Source organism: Indicator indicator, chromosome 18, assembly GCF_027791375.1.
Source record: "Indicator indicator isolate 239-I01 chromosome 18, UM_Iind_1.1, whole genome shotgun sequence".
In the NCBI taxonomy this organism is placed as follows: domain Eukaryota; kingdom Metazoa; phylum Chordata; class Aves; order Piciformes; family Indicatoridae; genus Indicator; species Indicator indicator.
In genome coordinates this window covers 7,177,240-7,194,708 of record NC_072027.1, presented here as the reverse complement: position 1 = coordinate 7,194,708, position 17,469 = coordinate 7,177,240, and the positions used below count along the sequence as shown (strand labels likewise).

General features: G+C 58.6%; 1 protein-coding gene across 1 annotated transcript; it reads right to left on the bottom strand.

Moving 5' to 3' along the window:
• Nucleotides 1-2,104: 2,104 nt before the first annotated feature.
• PDLIM7 (PDZ and LIM domain 7) lies at nucleotides 2,105-17,032 on the bottom strand. The gene is made up of 18 exons (XM_054389439.1): nucleotides 16,928-17,032; nucleotides 13,151-13,302; nucleotides 12,814-12,844; nucleotides 11,957-12,129; nucleotides 10,410-10,555; nucleotides 10,044-10,080; nucleotides 9,398-9,436; nucleotides 9,122-9,276; nucleotides 8,719-8,755; nucleotides 6,512-6,550; nucleotides 6,236-6,390; nucleotides 5,839-5,875; nucleotides 4,767-4,825; nucleotides 4,393-4,627; nucleotides 4,135-4,315; nucleotides 3,867-3,987; nucleotides 3,300-3,415; nucleotides 2,105-3,030 (listed from the first exon to the last, which is right to left on the bottom strand). The coding sequence occupies exons 1-18, from the start codon at nucleotides 17,030-17,032 to the stop codon at nucleotides 2,944-2,946; spliced, it is 1,905 nt and encodes a 634-aa protein (XP_054245414.1). The 3' UTR covers nucleotides 2,105-2,943.
• Between the last annotated feature and the right edge of the window lie 437 nt (nucleotides 17,033-17,469).

Sequence of the window (17,469 nt, the reverse complement as noted above, 5' to 3'; positions counted from 1 at the left end):
TGTGCCCTCAGCTCCCTTCTACCCCGACGTTTCCTCTCCAAGGACTCGGTACAGTGAGCCATGCCCTTGCTGCTGTGCAAGGTACCAGTGGGTGCAGCCTTTGTGAGCACCCTTTTGCAGGACCCTGCCAGGCTTGTACAACGTGTCTTTTCCAGGAGGTTTTGTCTCTACGTGAATTCACGTAACTGCTTTAGTGCTGACCCAGCACAGGGCTCCTTAGGAGCTCCCAGCTGGGCCCAAATGCTCCGGTCAGGAGAGGCACCATTGCCTTGCCTCAGGCTGCTTCCCTGACCCCTAGCATTGCCCTCGCCCTGATCAGAACAGTACTGAAGAGATCTCCATGCCAGAGACAGTGGGGAGTGTACAGGGCCTGATACTCGGAGGCTGGAGTGAGCAGTCTGTGGATAAGCCCCCCAAGCTCTTGAGCCTAAGCTCCCTCCTGCGTGCCCTCCTTGCACCAGCATTTCCAAGCCAGGCCAGATTCGAAGCTGCCCTAAGAGGCTGCAGGAGTTTGGGAGCAGCTGGGGAGCAGCTGCCGGGGCCAGCGCGGGGGATGGGGCTGCGGTAGGTGCCCCACAGGCGGCTCAGCTGGCTTTGAGTGTGAATGGGGTGAGATCTCAAAGACAGGGTTGGAGCCCTGAGCCTGCTGCCGTCAGGCTTTGTTCTGAGCAGCACGGCTGCAGCCCCTCCCCAGGCTCCACCTCCGCAGCCCACCCGAGACCCTCCTTCTGCACAAGTTCCTCACATGGTGCACAAGAGCTACTCTCGGCAAAGCATGGAAGCACCTTGGGTGGTTGAGGTGTCATTGGTGGGAGCCAGAGGCAACAGGATGCCAACCAGAACTAGCTGAGCCCCCAATTGGTGCAGGTCCTCCCTCAGGCTGCAGTACCACAGCTCAACCCTGGCCCTGCTCCAAGGCAGGGTACCCCAGAACTGAGCTGGCACAACCTGTTCCAGGACTCCATCTTGCATGGCTGCCTCCCCCTGCTCACAGGTTGCTGTCTTGGCTGAGACAGGGTTGGTTCAGTAGCTGCTCATATGGGGACACAATTACCTCACCTTCCCTTGTGCTTCCTGTGACCTTGGCTGCACATCTGGGACTTAAGCTTGGGAACCTACCACATCCCTGTCTGCCCTGGCTGTGCCAGGCTGGCACTGTCCGTTTCTGTCCCATTTCACAGCTGTGGCTGTTGCTTCTTGGTGTGACCATTCCATCAGCCAGCTCTGCCCCAGCTCGACTGCCCATCCCCACCCCAGACTGCCTCCATCACACTCACTTTCCCCTCCTAGTTTTTGATGAGTTTTGCACTCCTGCAGTTGGCATGAGGAAGATGTAGCACCAGGGAGATGTGGAATGGCAGCTGCAGGCCAGCTCTGGGTGATAGCAGGAGGCATTTGGTTTCCTGCAGCCAGATCCTGCCCCCAGCAGAACCTTCCAGTAGATTAGCAAGACAATTTTCCTTACAATTGCTCATCATGGTAAGAGCTGCAATTATTAATGACCGCTACAGCTGCTAGAGCAGGAGGAGTGGCTCTTCCCCAGAGCCACTGCCCCTGAGCCTGTTCCAGCCAGAGGTGCTGGTGTGGCCTCACACTCGTCCCAGAGGACAGCAGCTGCAGCACATGAGCCAACGCTTGGCTGTACAGCACCAGAGCACGCCCAGAGCTGCTGCACGTGGCCCTTGTGCCCACCATCACTGCTTGTCCCCTGCACAGGACTAGCATTCAGTACACAGCAGGGACTAGGGACACTGCCAGGCAAGGGGGGGGGAAGGGGCTGCATGATCCAGCACCCGCCCCATGACCTCTTGCTGTAGTTTTGCCCTTTGCATTAACTACTGCCTCCAGTAGTGGTCCTAGGGGTGACGTAGGTGACATAAGGGGTCCAGCCCCAGCTGAAACAGGCAGAAAAATCCAAGGGGAAGGTTCTCCCTGGAGATCTGGGTCTCCTGGAAATCAGGAAGGAGCTGAGTCAGTCCCCAGAAGGGAACAGGGCAAGGGCTGAGCATGACCTTCCCAGCTGGCTACACCTCATTCTGAAACCGCAGGCCTGCAGACAGCCAGCACTTGCAGAGAAGTGTTTATTAAAGGCACTAAAAGCACCATGGCTACATCAGCAGCAGCCCAACTGAAGAGTGTGGGTTTGGGAGGGGCACTTACAGGCTGTGACAGCAGTGGCAGAGCACTCATTGGTAGGAAGCCATGCCCAAGCCTTGCAGAGCCCACCAGCCATCAGCACATGCTGTGAGCCCACCACCAGGTGGGTTTGGTGTGCTGCCCTGCTCCCTGGCACAGCCAGTGTGGGGGTGCTGCCATATGCCAGCCCCCCTGCACCAGCCCAGGGAATTAGCAGGCCAGCTGGGTTGGGGCACATGAAGCACAGACCCTCAAGCACACAGATAGGTAGGAACCCAGGGCGGCAGGTGTAAGGATGGCCAGGGTGTTGCTGCAGGCAGGGCCCTGGCAGGGGAGCAGGGCTGAGTCTCCAGCCATGCACTAAGCACACAGCAGGGAACGTGGGGTGGGCTGGCCCTCACCCAATCAGGGACGTGCTGCGACCATCCCTACCCCAGTACTGAAACTGCCAGGCAGATGGGCTCCAACTGAGCAAGGGAGTAGGCCCCTGCTGTGCCAGAACCTCCCCACCTCCAGCCTCAGCAGGGCTGCAGCCACAATGCTGTGGGGCCAGAAGGCAGGAGACCCATGCAGTGTCCCAGTGCCAAGGCTCCTAGGGCGAGCTGAGGAGCACAGAAGAAGCCATCCAGCTATAAGGGGCTCTGGACCCAGCACTCTCCAGCTGGAGCTGGGTGAGGAGCTGTCAGGGAAGAGGAAGGAGCAAGGAATAGGGGTGAGGGCCCAGCCTGGCTCCCTGGGCACAGCAGCAGTGGGGAAAAGAGCATGCAGGGCCAGGGGCATGTGTGGGCACAGCTGAACTCCTGCCCCTCACACATGGGAGAAAGCATGGCTCTTGCAGAGCGGCTTGTCCTTCTTCGAGTAGAACGTCTTCCCTTCCAGGTTGGTCTGGCAGATCTGGGGAAGAGAGTGCAGGCGGTCAGGTCAGGGGGGCTGAGACAGTCCCCAGGTGCCCTCCCTAAGACCCAGGGCTCAAAACTGGCATCACACAGTTGCCAAGGAGCAGGAGGCTCAGAGCAGGGTCCCAAGACACCAGCATGGAGCCAAGTGAGGAAAATCTGGCAGCAGCAAGGATCCCACACTGCTGGCATACACCATGTGGGGCACGACTGCCAGGAACAGCCCCAGGCCCCATCAGCAGCAGGAGAGGGAGGCACAGGGCTCACCGCACAGACAAAGCAAGTGTCATGCCAGCTGAATCCCAGCGCCTCCAGGAACCGGTCCCCAGCATCAATCTTGAAGTCACAGCCACGGCACTTGGTGCCAAACATCTTCTCATAGTCTGTGAGGAGAGGCAGAGACCAGGTCAGTGTTCCCAGGGGAGCAGGGCTGCAGCACAGCCATATGCCACAAGCACAGCCTGTGGAAAACTCACTACCAGCCCCAGGGCAGACAACGCTCAAGACACCAGGGAGAGATGCCTGTGCAGCACAGGGTGGCTGCAGGGAGAAGGCAAACCTCATCTCCCAGGATGCAGTGCTCGCCTTTGATGTACATCCTCCGTCATTTCCATGGCAACACAGAGACAATGGCACTACCCAGTGGCAGCCAGGGAGGATTGGAACAGCGAGCTCAGAACTGCAAAAAGCGGGTCCCCACATTCCCTACGGCCCAGGGAGAACCCTGCAGTGCAGAACAGCTCGTGCCCCACCCCTGCGGGCTGCTGCCGAGCCCTGATAGTGCTTGATGTCCCATGGCCATGCAGAGTGGCACACACGGTCCCTGGGTCCTACCTCTCTCGCAGTAGGGCTGCCCCTCCTCCATGTAGAACGCACGGTTGCGGATGGGAGTTTTGCAGGCAGCACACATGAAGCACTGCACATGCCAGGTCATCTTCAGTGCATGCATGACCTCCTGAAGAGGAACCTCTGTCAGCCAGGGGCAGGACCACCCTGTGCTACAGGGGATCCTCACGAAGGCAGAAAGGGACGGGACAGAGCCAGGCACCCACAGGGGAATGGAGAATAAGGACAGGTGTGGGACAGGCTAAGGGACACTCACCCCAGTGATCTTCTTCTTGCACTTGGCACAGCTGGGCGCATAGCGCGTGTCATAGCACTTGGGGCAGAAGATAGAGCCCTTCTCCTCAAAGAAGCCACCCTCATCCAGCACTTTCCTGCACTGGCAGCAGGTGAACTCCTCAGGGTGGTAATAATGTCCCAGTGCCACCAGGTACCGTCCCCTGTAGCAGGACAGAATCACATCAGCCACGCTGGGGCCCAAAACACTGGCACAGCAGCGGTGGTGGCCAGGGCTCACCTGATGACCTTGTTGCACTTGTAGCAGAGGGGTGTGCGGTTGGAACCCTCGGGGCCTTGCTGGGCTGCCTGCACAATGGAGCTGCGGTTCTGCATGGGGGTCGGTGTGGCTGGCTGGCTGTGCTTGCTCACCACCGTACTTGTCTTGTCCGGGGCATAGCGCTCAGCAAATGAGGGGTCTACAGCCCAGGGTGGGCGGCTGGTAGGGCCAGGGGTTGCGGCAGGGGTCCTAGGGGCTGCACACACACTTAAGTCTCTAGGACAGTGCTCCAGATCCCTTAGCAACCCCCTCCCAGTGTCCTTGGCTGTGCAAGCAGCAGCCCCCAGCACCACCATCCCTCTCCCTCCTGAGCCCAGAGGAAACGTTTTGCTTACCCAGTCCTGGCTCAGTCTTCATCGCTGCTCCTGGGGACGGGTCCAGCACGGAGACCTGGCTACAGAACAAGCAGTTAGTCCAGCTTGTCCCGCTTGCCCTCACTGCCCAGCAGGCCTGTGCATGCAGGCAGCACCCCGTCACCCCCACAAGCAGGCAGGAGTGTCTGGCCAAACCCCCATGCTTAGCTGGTGGCTAGTTTGGTGATGAAGTACACCAAGCCAAGTGCCTTCAGCCCTGTAAAGATACAGCACTCCCAGGGTCTATAGCACCTATCATGGTGTTGTGGGAAGTAGAGGCATCCTAGGGTTCCACACCCGGCTCTGGGCTGCTCCAGACTGACCAGAAACACCTGGGACCACAGAGACCCCAGCTACCTGTTCATACATGATGGCCATCCCCATCCTCATCAGGGTGCAAAGGGGCTTGGACCTGACACAGAATGGGGAGCCTCAGGGTCCCGCTCTGGTAGAGATAGGGCCAGGTTGGTCCTCAGAGAGGTTAGGTCTGTGCCACTTGGCAGGCTGCCAGCACTGGACTTGGGCACAGGCAGGGCAAGCTGAGGCCAGAGAGGCATGGCCCATGGACAGAGGCAGAGCCAGTGGTGTCATGCCTCTTCAAGACAAAGAGACAATTACAAAACCAGGAGCATTTATTTGTGGCAGAGTGAACCAGGTACAACTGGGACCCAACATTCACAGCACTAGGCAGAAGACATCATGGACAAGCAAAGGCAAAAGCAAGGGGCAATGTACACCACCCCTGCATGGGGCAAGGCCCAGCCTCAGCTCCCTGTCCTGCACTCACATGAGAAGCCAGTGACACTTGCCCAGCTCTGTCCAGCCCCATGCTAGGCTCACAGGAAATTGTGTTCCAGGTACAGGCACTGCCCCCCCACAACACCCCCAGCAAGGTGTTGCCAGTGCCATCAGCTGCCCCCAACCCACCATGTTCAGGAAACCACGGCGCAGTTTAGCATCCCCAGCTCAGTGCCAGCCAGTGCCCAGAGGCCTGCACAAGAAATGCAGCCCTGCGTGCAGCTCCTGCTGCCACCCTGGCACACAGTCCCCTTACCTGGGTGTTTTAACAAACACATCATCATGATCCTCCACTGAGAGCAGCAGGAGAGAAAGGAGGAGACAGGGTCAGTCTGAGGCAACTGAGGCCCAGGAACAGCAGGAAGGGAAGGCAAGAAAGAGAAAACGACCTCTCCTCCCTCTGCTCTCTCCTGCCCCAACACACACAGCCCTGCCCAGCCACAGGGCAGAGCACAGCCCCAATCCCAGCAGCACCACCATGAAGCCACACATGGCCTCAGGCAGCTCCTGACAGCTCAGTCTCCCTGAAGGGTTGACTTGGGGCCAAAATCAAGCCCTGGTACCGCATCATTCCACAGGCTCTTTGTTGGCTACCCCAGCAAAGCCAAGCACACCTGGGCAGCCAGGGAGCACCAGGCTCTGTGGGAACTTACTCCCTTCTGTGCCCACCAGCTGGGCCAGTTTCTGGAAGGAGCGGGACTGGGAGGTGCTGGTGCGGGGCTGCCAGTCCTGAGCGTCCTCTATCAGCCGCAGTTTCCCAGGGTCACACACAGGGGTGCTGGAGGGCTCCAGCGGCTGCAGGGGCTGCCTGTGAGTGACAGAAGGCAGGTGCTCAGCCAGCACCGTGCCCAGACCCTGCTTTGGCACAGGGCAGTGATCCCAAATCTGCCCTCAAACACTCTGACTCCCTCACTAGACCCAGCACTCACCACTGCTCCCCTTTGCCCTGGCTGGACCCACGGGCATCCCTGTGGCATCAGAAAAACGGCGGCACAGCAGTCAACGGCTGACTCCCGGCTCAGCCCACCCCTTCTAAATGCATCAACAGCCCCACAGAGACATAAGCCCCATGAAGATGGCAGCAGCATTCACTCCAGACCAGACCAGCAGCTATCCCACTGCCCCATGGCACATTGTGCCCCAGGCCTAAGCACTTCCCAGCACCTCCCAACATACCCCAAGCAAGATGTTACCAGTGCCACCAGCTATCCCTACCCACTGCATCCAGTGCACCATGCTGACATTTGTCCTGCTCAGCTCAGTGTCAGCAGTGCTCAGTGGCTCCTGCCCAGCACATCTGGCATAGGGACAGCATGGCTGCAGACAGCCTGCCTGGCAGAACCCTCCCAAAGTGGAAGTCAGAACAGTGGCTAAGCGTTGGCAGTGCCTGTTATGAGGTGACTGCAGGGTGAGCTCTGTGGCTATATCAACAGCTTGTCTCTGAGGAGAGGACAAAGAGGTAACGAGGATGGAGGAGGAGGAGAAAAGCAAAAGGTCAGGGTGAAGAGCTTCCCAGCTTCCCCAGAATCATCTCTGGTAGTGAGGGCACTGCTCACTGCTGGTGGCACTGATCCACTCTGCCCAGTCACCTGGCGTCCCCACACTAGGCACACAAGATGTCATGACCCAAGTCTCTTTGCTACACAACATCTTCCCACATCCCTAAGCCAGACTTTCCCAGTGGTAGCATCCTCCTTCCCTCGTTTGTCCAAGAGGCCACAGTGCAGCTTGGTCTCCTCAGCGCCAGCAGTGCCCAGAGGCTTGCATGGGACATGCGGCCCTGTACAGTTCCCGCTGCTGCCCTGGCACACGCTCCCCTTACCTGGGTGTTTTAACAAGCTCATCCTCATGATCCTCAACTGAGTGAAGCAGGAGAGAAAGGAGGAGACAGGGTCAGTCTGCAGCCACTGACACTCAGGGACAACAGGAAGGGAAACAACAAGGGAAAGGAGGAAAACCAACCTATTCTCCTGCCCCAAGGCATGGCCCTGATCACCCACAGGGCAGAGCATGATCCCAGCCCAATGGCACTGCTACTACAAGCCCATGCACAGCCTCAGGGAGTTCCTGCTGACTCAGCCACCCCAGGGGAGCCACACAGGCCCAAGAACAAGTCTCCTGCTGCCACATCACTACCAGGCACTAGCAGTCTCAGTGAAGCCAGGCACACTGAGGCAGCCAGGCAACACCAGGCTCTGTGGGAACTTACTGCTGTCTGCGCCCACCAGCTGGGCCAGTTTGCGGAAGGAGCGGGACTGGGAGCTCCAGACGCTGGGCTGCCAGTCCTCACCATCCTCTAACAGCCGCAACTTTTCAGGGTCACACACAGGGGTGCTGGAGGAGTCCAGCGGCTGCAGGGGCTGCCTGTGAGTGACAGAAGGCAGGTGCTCAGCCAGCACCACGCACAGATCCTGCTTTGGCACAGGGCAGCGATCCCAAATCTGCCCTCAAACACTCTAATCCCCTCACCAGACCCAGGACTCACCGCTGCTTTCCTGTGCCCAAGCTGGACCCATGGGCATCCCTGTGGCATCAGAAAATATTGTAGCACAACCGTCAAGTGTTTGACCCATGGCTCAGCCCACCCCTCCAATACACAACTCTGGCCCTGCAGAAGCGTAAGCCCCAGGAAGAGGCCAGCAGGGTTCACTCTAGACCAGCCTTGCAGCCACTCCACAGCCCCACAGAACATCATGCCCCAGGTTCAGGCACTTCTCAGCAGCTCCCAACACCCCCAAGAAGGCATCAGTGGAATCAGCTGCTCCTACCTACTGGGTCCACTACACCATGCTGCCATTCGCCCTCCTCAGTGCAGTGTTAGCAGTGCCCAGTGGGTCCTGCCCAGCACAGCGACAATTCAGTGTGGGAACAACTTGGCTAAGGACAGCCTGCCTGGCAGGCATGTGCCCAACTAGGATACTTCTGAGGTGACAGTCTATGAGATGGCAGTGCCTGTTGTGTGGCTTTGTCAACAACTCGGCTCTAAAGAGAAAGAGAATAGAGAAGAAACAGCAACAGGGCAAAGAGCTGCCCCAGCCACCACAAGCAGCAAGAGTGACCTCAAATGAGCCAAGTGGGGTGAGCTCCATGTAGGCACTCTCGTGGCTGCTGCTGCCCTGGCACATGCTCCCCTTACCTGGGCTTTTTAACAAGCTCATCCTCATGATCCTCCACTGAATGCAGCAGGAGAGAAAGGAGGAGACATGGTCAGTGTGCAGCAACCAATGCCCAGTGACGAGAGGGAAAGCAAGGAAGGGAAGACAAAGGAGCAAAACCGACCTCTCACCCTGCAGCCCTCTTGCCCCAACACACAGCCCTGCCCAGCCACAGGGCAGAGCACAGCCCCAATCCCAGCAGCACCACCATGAAGCCACACATGGCCTCAGGCAGCTCCTGACAGCTCAGTCTCCCTGAAGGGTTGACTTGGGGCCAAAATCAAGCCCTGGTACCACATCATTCCACAGGCTCTTTGTTGGCTACCCCAGCAAAGCCAAGCACACCTGGGCAGCCAGGGAGCACCAGGCTCTGTGGGAACTTACTCCCTTCTGTGCCCACCAGCTGGGCCAGTTTCTGGAAGGAGCGGGACTGGGAGGTGCTGGTGCGGGGCTGCCAGTCCTGAGCGTCCTCTATCAGCCGCAGTTTCCCAGGGTCACACACAGGGGTGCTGGAGGGCTCCAGCGGCTGCAGGGGCTGCCTGTGAGTGACAGAAGGCAGGTGCTCAGCCAGCACCGTGCCCAGACCCTGCTTTGGCACAGGGCAGTGATCCCAAATCTGCCCTCAAACACTCTGACTCCCTCACCAGACCCAGCACTCACCACTGCTCCCCTATGCCCTGGCTGGACCCACGGGCATCCCTGTGGCATCAGAAAAAGGGCAACACAGCAGTCAACGGCTGACTCCAGGCTCAGCCCACCCCTCCCATATGCACTACAAACCCCACGCAGAAGCCAGTGACACTCACCCACCTCCACCTGGGTGCCCCACAGCAGACTCATATAACACCATGCCCCAGGTCCAGGTGCTTCCCAGCACCTCCCAGCACCCCCAGTAAGGTGTTGCCAGTGCTATCAGCCTCCTCCAGATCCCATTTGCTCAAGAAGTCATGGTACAGCTTAGCCTCCCCAGCTCATTGCCAACAGTGCCAGCAGGTCCTGCCCAGCACGCCCAGCAGAGAGACACCCTGTCTGAGACAGCCTGCCTAGCATGTGCATGCCTGGCCAGGATTCTCCCCAAGGTGAGGGTCACAACAGCGGGTGAGAGGTGTCAGTGCCTGCCATGTGGCTCTGCCAACAGCTCAGCTCTAGGGAGAGGACAGAGAAGGAGGAAAGAAAAGAAACAGCAAGAGGGCGAAGTGCTGCCCCACAGTCACCAAAAGCAGTGTGCACAAACCATCTGATGGGCTGATCCCCAAGTGGGAACCCTCATGGCTGCTGCTGCCACCCTGACACACACTCCTCTTACCTGGGCTTTTTAACAAGCTCATCCGCATGCTCCTCCACTGAGTACGAGAGAGAGGAGGAGACAGGGTCAGTCTGCAACAACCAAAGCCCAGGGACAACAGGAAGGGAAAGGAGAAAACCCACCTGTCCCAACACACAGCTCTGCCCAGCCCCAAGGCAGAGCACAGTCCTGGCCCAGTAGCATTACCATGAGCCCACACAGCCCCAGGTAGTTCCCACTGGCTCAACTGCTCCAGAGCAGCCACAGAGGGCCAAAACTAAGGCTCTGGTTTCATGATGTGCCATGATCTTTATACAGCTCCAGCTGCCCTGGCAAAGCCAGACACCCCTGGGCAGCCAGGCAGTGCCAGGCCCTGTGGGAACTTACTGCCATCTGTGCCCGTCAGCCGGGCCAGTTTCTGGAAGGAGCGGGACTGAGAGGTCCCAGTGCGGGGTCGCCAGTCCGCAGCATCCTCTATCAGCCTCAGCTTTTCAGGGTCATAGACAGGTGTGCTAGGGGGTTCCACTGGCTGCCTGTGTGTGACAGAGTTGCCTGTCAAATCTGACAGATCCTCACCCACAGCATCATCACCCTGAGAATGCTCCACACCTTCCCCAGCACAGAACCACAGCATACCAGTACCTGAGATGCTGTACACTACCTTACTCCCCACACCCCCTACTTCTTCTCCAAGCAGAAAAGGCCCCTTAAGGACTGATACAGGACTAACCACCATTCCTGACAGTCTGAGACTGGCCCTGAGGACCAGGAATGACAAAAGACACTGTAAGAATAAGCCGAGGCCAGAAAACCACTGGCAGTAGAGCTACACGAGAGTCCAGTCAGTATCTACGGTGCTCATGGCAGTGCCAGCCTCCTGCCTGGCCCTGGGAAAGGTGGCCAGCACAACCTGGCAGCAGTCACCCAGCTGAACCAAGTCTTAGGGAAGGGACCACACACAAGGACACTCCAGGACCCTATCAGCCAGCAGAGACAGACAGCACTGGCCCTTCAGGCTAGGGACAGCTTGCTGTCAGGAGAGACCCACCCATTAAGGGCAGAACAGCATATGCTGCCTGTCCCCAGGCCCCAGAGAATGGGGCACTAGCAGGGAAGAGGTGTGCAGGGAAGATAGAGCAGTCAAAAAGCTTACTGACTTGTCAAGGCTCAGCACCTGTAAGGGAGAGGGAAAGACAAAGGGAGGAGAGAAAGAAAGAAAAAGGAAGGTGAAATTAGATGCGCAGCACATAGGAAGTTTCCAGAGCTCACCTACAACCCATGGTCCCCCTGCCCCGAAGACTCATGCTCAGCTCACCCAGGGCTGGGAGCACACTGGGATGCAAGAGCAGATGCCAACAGACTAGACCATGTCTCCCTCAGCCCCCCAAAACAGGCCTGGGTGCCAGAGGCAGCTGTGGCCACATTCCCCCCACCACCACCCAGTTTCAGGGCACTACAGCAGCTCTCATCAGGAGGGGCACGGATTGGCAGCTGCCTGACACATAGCAGCCAGGTGAGCAGTCTGCAGAGACAGGAGCTTCTTCCCTGTGAGCAGGACAAAAGTGGCACTGCATAGAGGTCAAGGGCTCGCTTTCAACCAGCCCATCCGGCAGTCAGGGGCCCAGCAGGATGCTCCTGAGTAAGCACAGACACCACTTCCCTGCCACTGCGGACACCAGTGAGCGTCCTGCTAAAATTTCTGTGCCCCAAAGGTCTCCTGGCATGTCCCCAAGACAGGGATCATCACGTGCACGGCTGTGTGTCCCCACGCACGACAATCCTGTACACCACCTCAGCACCAGCCATCGGGGAACCCTGCAGGGCACAGGCACCATCACCCACTCCCACCCATAGGTGCCAGGCATGCAAGGCGCAGCAGGATCAGGCAGCGGGCTCCCGCCGATCCTCAGGGAGCAGGATGGACAGCAACATACCCATTGTGCTGGGGAGTGCAGGTGGGCCCCAGGGGCGCATACGTCACAGGTTTCGTCACCAGCCCAGGCCGTGGGTTCGGAGGCGAGCCAGCCCCGAAGGGCTGAGCTGTTTTGTTGAGGGCGGTGCTGGGAGCGAAGTTATATTTCAGGGGTTCAGAGCAGGGGAGTGAGTCCTGAGCGAGACAAAACACACAGACACAGGCTCACACGTCAAGCAGCATGCAAGGGGCAGGCCTGGGCCAGGCAGTGCAGCAAACAGCCAGGTAAGAAAGCTGGACAGCACATGCACCTCAGATGCCAGGCCAGCATCTCACTCTGCGGGGCACCTGGCCCAGCAACAGGCGGTCACAAGCCCAGCCCAGGGATCGCTGGAGCATTAGTCTGTGCCTCGGGCGTTCGCTGCTGCCCGAGGCAAGGTGCTGCATGCACACACACTGATCACAACCATCCCGTGGCACAAAGCTGAACGCGCATGGCTGACTTCCATCCAGGAGCCACAGGTCACTGGCCCCAGCCTGCCTCCCCGTGCCAGGGCACTCCCCAGCACTAGCAAACGTGGGCCCCTGAGGCTGTTGAATCTCCTTCCCTGTGTTGGTCCCTCCTACACCCCTGCCCACACCCAGCATGGTCAAGGACAGGCAGCAACTAGGGCCTGGGGGCCTGCTGGGCAGACCCCACTCCCTCTGATCCCTGCAGTGCCAGGAGTCAGCGTTGCTCCTCCAACAGGGAGTTTTCCAGCCCTCCAAACACACCCCAGTCCCCCAGGAGCAAAGTTCATTTGCCTGTCTATGCTCAGAGACTCTCCCTTCCCTGAGACAAGGCTAAACTCCTGCTGCAGCACCAAGGGCAAGACGTACCTTCTGTGGCTTCCCCATCTGGTTCTGAGCTCTGCAAAAGAGAAGACAGCAGGGCAGGTGCTGGAACTGGCTCACCCACTGCCACAATGGCAGTATCCCAGGGATACAGCACTTGCCCGGGGGAGCCACAACTGGCTGGCACTGCCCCATGGCTTGCAGGTGAGGGCTGGCAGCCAGGCTAAGGCTCATCCAGCCAAGAAGAGCCCTTGGACCCAGCTGTAGGCTGCCAAGCTCCAAACAAGGAGCCAGTGATGCTGGGAGATAGTGATGCCAAGAAATGGCACTAAGGAGAGTGGCCACACCAGGACCACAAGTTTGCAGGACCCATGACTCCTACCTGCTCAGGGTGAGGGAGAGCCTATCCCCACAGGCACGGATCCTGTTCTGGGCCTCGATGTGTGTCATGGAGCTGGTGCTCTCCCCGTCGATGTACAGCACCCAGTCGCCCACTCCCACACCAGCCTGGGCTGCCTTCCCGCCTGGTGTCAGCTGCAGGACAGACAGAGTCAGGGAGAGCCAGGCCAGCCAAGCAGTGCCAAGAAAGTGCTGGGACACCCTTGATCTCACAAAAGCAGGGGTCTGCTGGACTCAGGCTCCCTCCTGCAAGGTGCAGCCCAGTACAGGACACCCACGCAGGTCTGACCCACAGGGATGCAGGGAGCCTGGAACACACCCACCCCTTCACCCCGACATTTCCCAGCACATTAGCCCAGAGCAGCCTCTTCCCCTTTGCAACAGCAGAGTGCTCAGCACTACCCCAGGGCACTGCTCAGCCCCTGCCTTCTGGCACAACTGGGAGCTATGCCAGCACCCCATAGCCCTATCCCCATCACTTGACAGTGGAAGCAGCACTAGCTCAGCCTTGGCAGGAGGCCTTCCTGCCCCTGGGAGCCATCCCCGCAGTGGGAAGGGAGCACAGTGAGCCAGGGCCCATCAAGCAGCCCACATCTCACTGCAAACCACAGGCATGTCTGGTCCTTCTCCTGAGGTAAGGTGGGGAACAGGGAAGACACCCCCTAGGTGCTCCCTACAACCACCCAAACTCACATCCCATTCCCTCTCAGCAGACATTACCTCATCCCCACAGAGGAGCAGGAGCCCCCTGGGGACACAGAGCCACCAGCTCCCACCCACACTGCTTCCCCAGACCTCGCCCCACCAGAGCAGCTGGGAGCATGGCCACAGGATCTTGCTTAGCCATGGTGCTGGGAATGTGCCTTGCCCCTGAACTGGCTTTACTGCAGGGCTCTACATCAGCCCAGTGCTGGGAAGCAGAGGCTGCCTTCCCCTTCTGCTAAGGATGCACAGCCAAAGGCGAGCAGGGCCCCAAACAAGGCATGCAGCTCCCAGGCACTGACAGACAGACAGACGTGGGCAGGCTGCAGCCATTCCTGCTTCTCTAGCAAGGAAGAACTTGAGGCACTTGGACTTGGACCAAGTATTTCCTCAAGTCTTGTTTGACATGAACATAAAAGGAGCGAGCCAGATTCCCAGCGCCATCAGAAAGCTGAAAAATCCCTGTTGCTGGAGCCTTGGCTCCTCCTTGCCCTTGTGCAGGGCCCAGCTTGCCCCAGAGCCATGCTTCCCTTCCCCACACCAACACCAGCCCTCCACGTAAAGCCAAACACTGGCAGGACACAGCCTGGCTCCATCTGTAGCCTACTGCCATGCCCAGCAGAACACGAGTAGTCCCTCCTCTGGTCCCCCCATGCCACCCAGCATCCACTCCTTCTGCCTGGCACAGGTTGATGGCTGGGTAGCAAGTGGCACCAGCCTGCTCCTGGCCACACAGTTGCAAGCCCCAGCTTGCTGCCCTGGAGGGCTGGGGAAGACGCGGGGTGGCTGCGTAGGTTTGGAGGCAGGAGCTGGGAGAGGTTTTCACAGGGCTGCCCGAGAAGGGGAGAGCACAGCCGGCTGCGTCACACAGGCACGCCCAGCCTGGCCAGCACCACCATGCTCCCCTTCCCTCTCTGCACCAGCACGCCAGGAAACCCCTTTGGCAGGTGCCAGCTCAGCCAAGAGCCACAGTAGTGCCAGCCTTCCTGCTTCCTGCCTGGTCCCGCTACCCAGGGCTCGCTTCCTCTCCTCCGCCCAGCCAGTTCTTTGTTCTGTCTCTACCTCCATCACCACACCCAGTGAGGTGCCTGCTGGACACCTCTGTTCAGGGCTCACACACCCTGAGGGGGTCTCATCCAGTGTAGAGAGTAGGCTCACCCTGCACAAGGGCCCAGGCCTCATCCCCCACCGCCTTCCTGCCTGCAGCACCGAAGGCCTCTCCCTCCCTGGCTCGCAGATGCTGGCATGTGCCATGTAGCATCCAGCTACCCAAACACCAGTCCATATCCTGGCTCCACTGTGAGCAGCTCAGGGCTACAATCTCAAGCTTGCCTAGCCAAGGCATCAGGACCCCAGAACCACTCCTTGCCACAAGAAATGTGTGCACAGAGAGCCAGCATGGCACCTCTTTTGTGTGACCATCAAGCTGAAGCAGCTTCACAGTTCCTCTAGCAGAGTCATGCCACAGTAACAGACACAGCTGAAAGCCAAAGCAGGAGCCAGTGCCACTTCTCCCCACTCTACTCCCAGGCCCCACAAAGCAGGACCTCACTGCAGCCCCCAAAGCCCAGGGCAGGATGCATTCTCCCAGCCTGCTCTCGCAAGCCCAGGCCTGACAGGACAGCCTGCCCTGCTGCTTCAGGCAAGCAGTGGCCAAGGACAGCAGCATGCTCCAGGTAGAAGGTTTAGGGCTGGGGATGTCACTGGAGTAGGCAGCAGCTTTAAGACTCAGATGGACAGGGTGCTGGGCCATCTCATTCAAGTTATGCTATTACCTAGAGAGGTCAGACCAAATGACCCTTCAGGTCCCTTCCAACCTTATGTGCTAAGATTCTACAATTCTTCCTCTCAGACAGAGCCTGCTGCCCTGCCACACAGCCCAAGCTCCCTAGAGAAGCCCCCGAAAGCTGGGTACACCCCTTGGGAATGCCCTTGCTGCGCCTGCCTGCTCTGCCCTGGATGGCAGAGCTGGCCTGTTCATACAGCAGGTCACTGCTCCATGAGGCCCCTGCTCTGGGCCCTGGGAGGCTCCTCCATCCAACCAGACCTTTTGTTAAGTGCTGGCTAGCAGCCAAGAGAAACATTTTTTAGAGAATAAACTCACTGAAGCCATCTCAGCATGCTCAGCAGAGATCAGTAGGCCCTGGGGCAGCAGCTGCACTGGCTACTCCAGCTTTGCACAATACCCTCAGGGTCTATGCTCCATGCTGGTGTTCTGTGAGGTCCCATGTCCTCGAGGACACAAGCAGGGTGCTGGGCTCTTACAGAGGGAAGGTCCCCATGCAGCACTCAGTGCCACAAGCAAAGCTGTCCTTTGAGAAAACCTCTGTGCCAGCTGCTCAGGCGTCAGCTACACAGGCAATGCAGTCACATTCCAAGGCTTATAAGGCAATTGCATGGCCAGAGCTGCAAGCAGCAACCACCCAGGCCACCCAGGGACAGGGAACCACACAAACCCAGGGGCCAGGAACAGCTCTCACCAGGTGCCTCAGCCACAACCAGCTGATAGCATAATAGGTCATGCTAGAGAAATGGGCTGGTTTTGTGGAGGGAACCACAGCCCAGTGCAGACAGCACCACAACCTTCCTCCTCTCTCTGCTCGTTTTGGGAGTCAGCCTAGGTGTAGAGTTGGGATCCACACAGTGAGAGGAAGGGCAGAAGGGCCCAAGCCAGGTCCCAGGATGCAGAGCCCAGCATCAGGGTGCAGACCAGGAGGCCAGCCTTACAGCTCTAAAATGGTGAAAGCAGCTCTCCTCCTCCTGCGATGGGCTCTGCAAGGAGCCTCCCCTGCCCCCTCCAGCAGCAAGAGTGACTCTGCAGACACTGTGCAGCATTTCATGTCTGCTGCAGTCTGCTGCCCGGAACACCCCCGAGCCGGATTGCAGCTGATAAGGCACCAAGGAGGCTATGCAGGGCCAAACAGGACAGGATGCAGCACTCCCAGGGCCCCAGCTCATCTGCATCCCCCATATGGCTCTGCCTCAGTTACCAAGACCACAGCCTCCCACCCAAAACACAGGAGGAAGAATGCGTATCACTGGTCTCAGCTTTTCTTACCCTGGAAATGGAAAGTGGCATGCTGAAATCCTTCCCTCCTTGCAGCCTGAAGCCCCACGGTGCTGGCCCATTCAGCATCACTTTATAGGACTCCATGTCACCCATCTCTGCAAGGAAAGAGAGTATGACCCTGGTATTAGGGTACATGGGAAGAACGCTGGGAGAGTAGGTGAGGAGGGGGCTGGTGGCTAACAGGATGGAGCAGAATAAGACAGGTCACATTTCCAGCAGTAACTCCACCCTGACCATCCCACACCGTGGTTAGAGACGCACCCCAAATCTATCAACATCTCTTCCAGCAGTGTGAGAGCTGAGGGGCCCAGGCTAATATTAGTGTCAGAAAGTCAGGCGCAGCCCTGCTGCCTCCCATGGGCTCTGCTCTCCCTCTCCCAAATCCAAAATGTGCTCTTCCATGTGGCAGCCCAGAAACTCTCACTGCTGAAAACCAAGACCGTTTTAGATTGGAGAGAAGAAACAGCAGACGTCGAATGGGCACTAGAAGTGTTTTTGCCGGGTGAGTTAACAGCAGCACAGGAGCTGCG